This window comes from Sphaeroforma arctica (genome assembly GCF_001186125.1).
Source record: "Sphaeroforma arctica JP610 unplaced genomic scaffold supercont1.305, whole genome shotgun sequence".
Classification (NCBI taxonomy): Eukaryota; class Ichthyosporea; order Ichthyophonida; genus Sphaeroforma; species Sphaeroforma arctica.
In genome coordinates, this window is record NW_014040253.1 from 10444 (window position 1) to 13360 (window position 2917).

At 43.2% G+C, this 2917-nt stretch overlaps 1 protein-coding gene across 1 annotated transcript; it reads left to right on the top strand.

The window, feature by feature from the left end:
* Positions 1–406: 406 nt before the first annotated feature.
* SARC_05016 (hypothetical protein) lies at positions 407–2374 on the top strand (the record flags this gene model as incomplete). Its single annotated transcript, XM_014301125.1, has 5 exons — positions 407–418; positions 476–569; positions 1669–1863; positions 1959–2103; positions 2242–2374. The coding sequence occupies 5 exons, from the start codon at positions 407–409 to the stop codon at positions 2372–2374; spliced, it is 579 nt and encodes a 192-aa protein (XP_014156600.1).
* Between the last annotated feature and the right edge of the window lie 543 nt (positions 2375–2917).

Below are 2917 nucleotides of genomic sequence, written 5' to 3' on the forward strand. Positions count from 1 at the left end.
TATATGTTTATATATATATATTCATGTTTGTATGTATGTATGTATGTATGTATGTTATATATATTTATATATATATGTGTATTCATGTATGTATGTATATATGTATGTATGTATATATGTATGTATGTATGCATGTATATATATATATATATATATATATTCTGTTGTTGTCTCAGTCATCGCTTGTGATGTGGTATGGCTTAGCACCACCCGTGCTGTGCTCACTTGGCGTAGGGTCTGTTCATTAGTCCCAACCGATCTGTTTGTAAGGTTTTAGGGTTTTACCCTATCTAGCAGCGAAATCAACACGTGTTGGTAGGGCAAATGCAGTGTGTGTGACCTGTAGAGGTCAGTGTATGTGAGGGATACCACAGCATGTCATGCAGTACACCTGTGTTCCGTTGCCATGGTGACGGGAGTTGGTTTTTGCGCATCGCTTGACACACATATGAACCTGGTTTTTTCTCTCCATTAGGCCAATAAAAGCACAGCCGATGGCGTGACGCCGTTGATGTTCGCTGCGTTTGAGGGACATCTGGATGTGGTGCGACTACTAATCAGTCAGAAAGGTAGCCAGGGTTTAGCGTTTAACATTTTGGGATTTAGAGTTTTAGGGTTGCCAGCTGATGCACATACCAAACACAACACATGCCACATGCATGATCCAAACACAGTACATAGCACAACAGCTAAGTGTATAGTCTCACCGATGGCACAGCGTGTGATGTGCAGTGGGGCATTAACCAATCTCTGTAGATAGATGTTACTAGATTGCAACGTTGCATGTTGTAACTGTAGATATAGGATGAGTATGTGCAAGTTATAACAGTAGATAAGATGAGTATGTGCATGTTATAACTGTAGCTATAAGATGAGTATGTGCATGTTATAACTGTAGATATAAGATGATTATGTGCATGTTATACCAGTAGATATAAGATGTGCATGTGCATGTTATAAAAGTAGATATAAGATGAGTATGTGCATGTTATATCTGTAGATATGAGTATGTGCATGTTATAACTATAGATATAAGATGAGCATGTGCATGTTATAATTGTAGATATAAGATGAGTATGTGCATGTTATAACTGTAAATATAAGATGAGTATGTGCAAGTTATAACTGAAGATATAAGATGAGTATGTGCATGTTATAACTGTAGATATAAGATGAGCATGTGCTTATTGTTTATCAATGCGCTATTGGGTGGATGTGTTTGCACTCAGTGTCTATACCCCACGTGTGTAGTGGGTGGATGTTTTAGGGTTTTAGTGGGTGGGTGTTGTGTGCTGTGTCGATATTGAAGGTGTGTGTGCGCATTCTATTCCATCACTACCTTGTTGTCACATTCTGTGTGAGGTGTGTGTGATTCATTGTCACCTTGTGTGTGAGGTGTGTTTAACTCATTGTCCCCTTGTGTGTGAGGTGTGTGAAATTCATTGTCACCTTGTGTGTGAGGTGTGTGATATTCATTGTCACCTTATGCGTGAGGTGTGTGATATTCATTGTCACCTTGTGTGTGAAGTGAGTGTGGGATTCATTGTCACCTCGTGTGTGAGGTGTGTTTAACTCATTGTTACCATGTGTTTGAGGTGTGTGTGAGGTGTGTGTGACTCATCCTTACATCTCACCTGCGCTCCTCTAAACCCCATCGTACCCTCTCAGCGGACGTCAACAAAGAAGACGTCAGTGGTGACACGGCTCTGCTGCGTGCGTGTGACCAGGGGCACTTTGAGACAGTTCGGTACCTCTTGGACAACAACGCACAGGTCAACCACCAGAACAGCCACGGCGAGAACGCGCTCATGTACGGTGTGCGCTATGGCAACTTCGCACTGTGCCAGCTGCTGCTTGACAGAGGTAGGTATGGCTGGGGTGCTATTCGTAGACAGAGGTAGGTATGGCTGGGGTGCTATTTATCTATTTTCTCACACGCTTGTTCCGGCATTACGCAGACGGTGAGGTGAATCTCTCGAATGTCGATGGCTTGACTGCGCTGATGGTGGCAGCTGAGAGAGGCAATGTGGACATCCTGAACATTCTGTTGGAGGCAGGTGCATGGCTCATGGCACGCGACAACGACGGCGACTCGGCCCTCAGGTAGGGAGTCATACGCGTCTGTCATAGGTAGGTAGCCACTCATGTGTGTCTTATTTAAGTAGCCATACACGTCTGTCTTAGGTAGAAAAATCGTATGCTCATCCTATGTTTGGTCTATTGTGTGGCTGTCGGTTACAGATATGCTGCCCTGGGCGGTAGTGTGGACGTGTGTCAACTGCTGATCAACAAAGGAATGGACACCGACCTACCCAATAACGCCAACCGCACACCGCTGATGTCAGGTGAGAGAGAGCGCGTGCAATGCCTGTAGTCACGTGCGTATAGGTGTAGTCACGTGCGTAAAAAGGTGGATGTATTGGTCCATGTATGTAGTCTTGAATATAATGTTATGGAATGTCACCTGTTGTAGTCTTAAATATAGCCTTCATTATAGTAATACTTCTTGTAAGCTTCAACAGTGTGTGTATGTACGATGCTCCGTGTCCGATACTCTGTTGGTAGGATGGTACTTCTATCTCGCAGGGAAGTAGCTACAGGTCAATATATTCTCATGTAATGTGTACACATTGACCTTCATACCAACCTTCGTATTGACCACACACGTCAATGCTATCACAAACGGTGTACGATATATAACGCTTAATTCCTGACTACCACCGCACGTGTGTATATGCGGCTATAGAGGCTTCACGATTGTATTTCATAATAAGATGTAGAGATGATGGGATTTGTGCCGAGAAACCGCCCACGTTGTGATTCCATTGTCATTTTCCGCACAAACACGCATGCACAAGCAAACACACTCACAGCGACAAATACACATATTTATATGCATGTATGTACATATTTATAT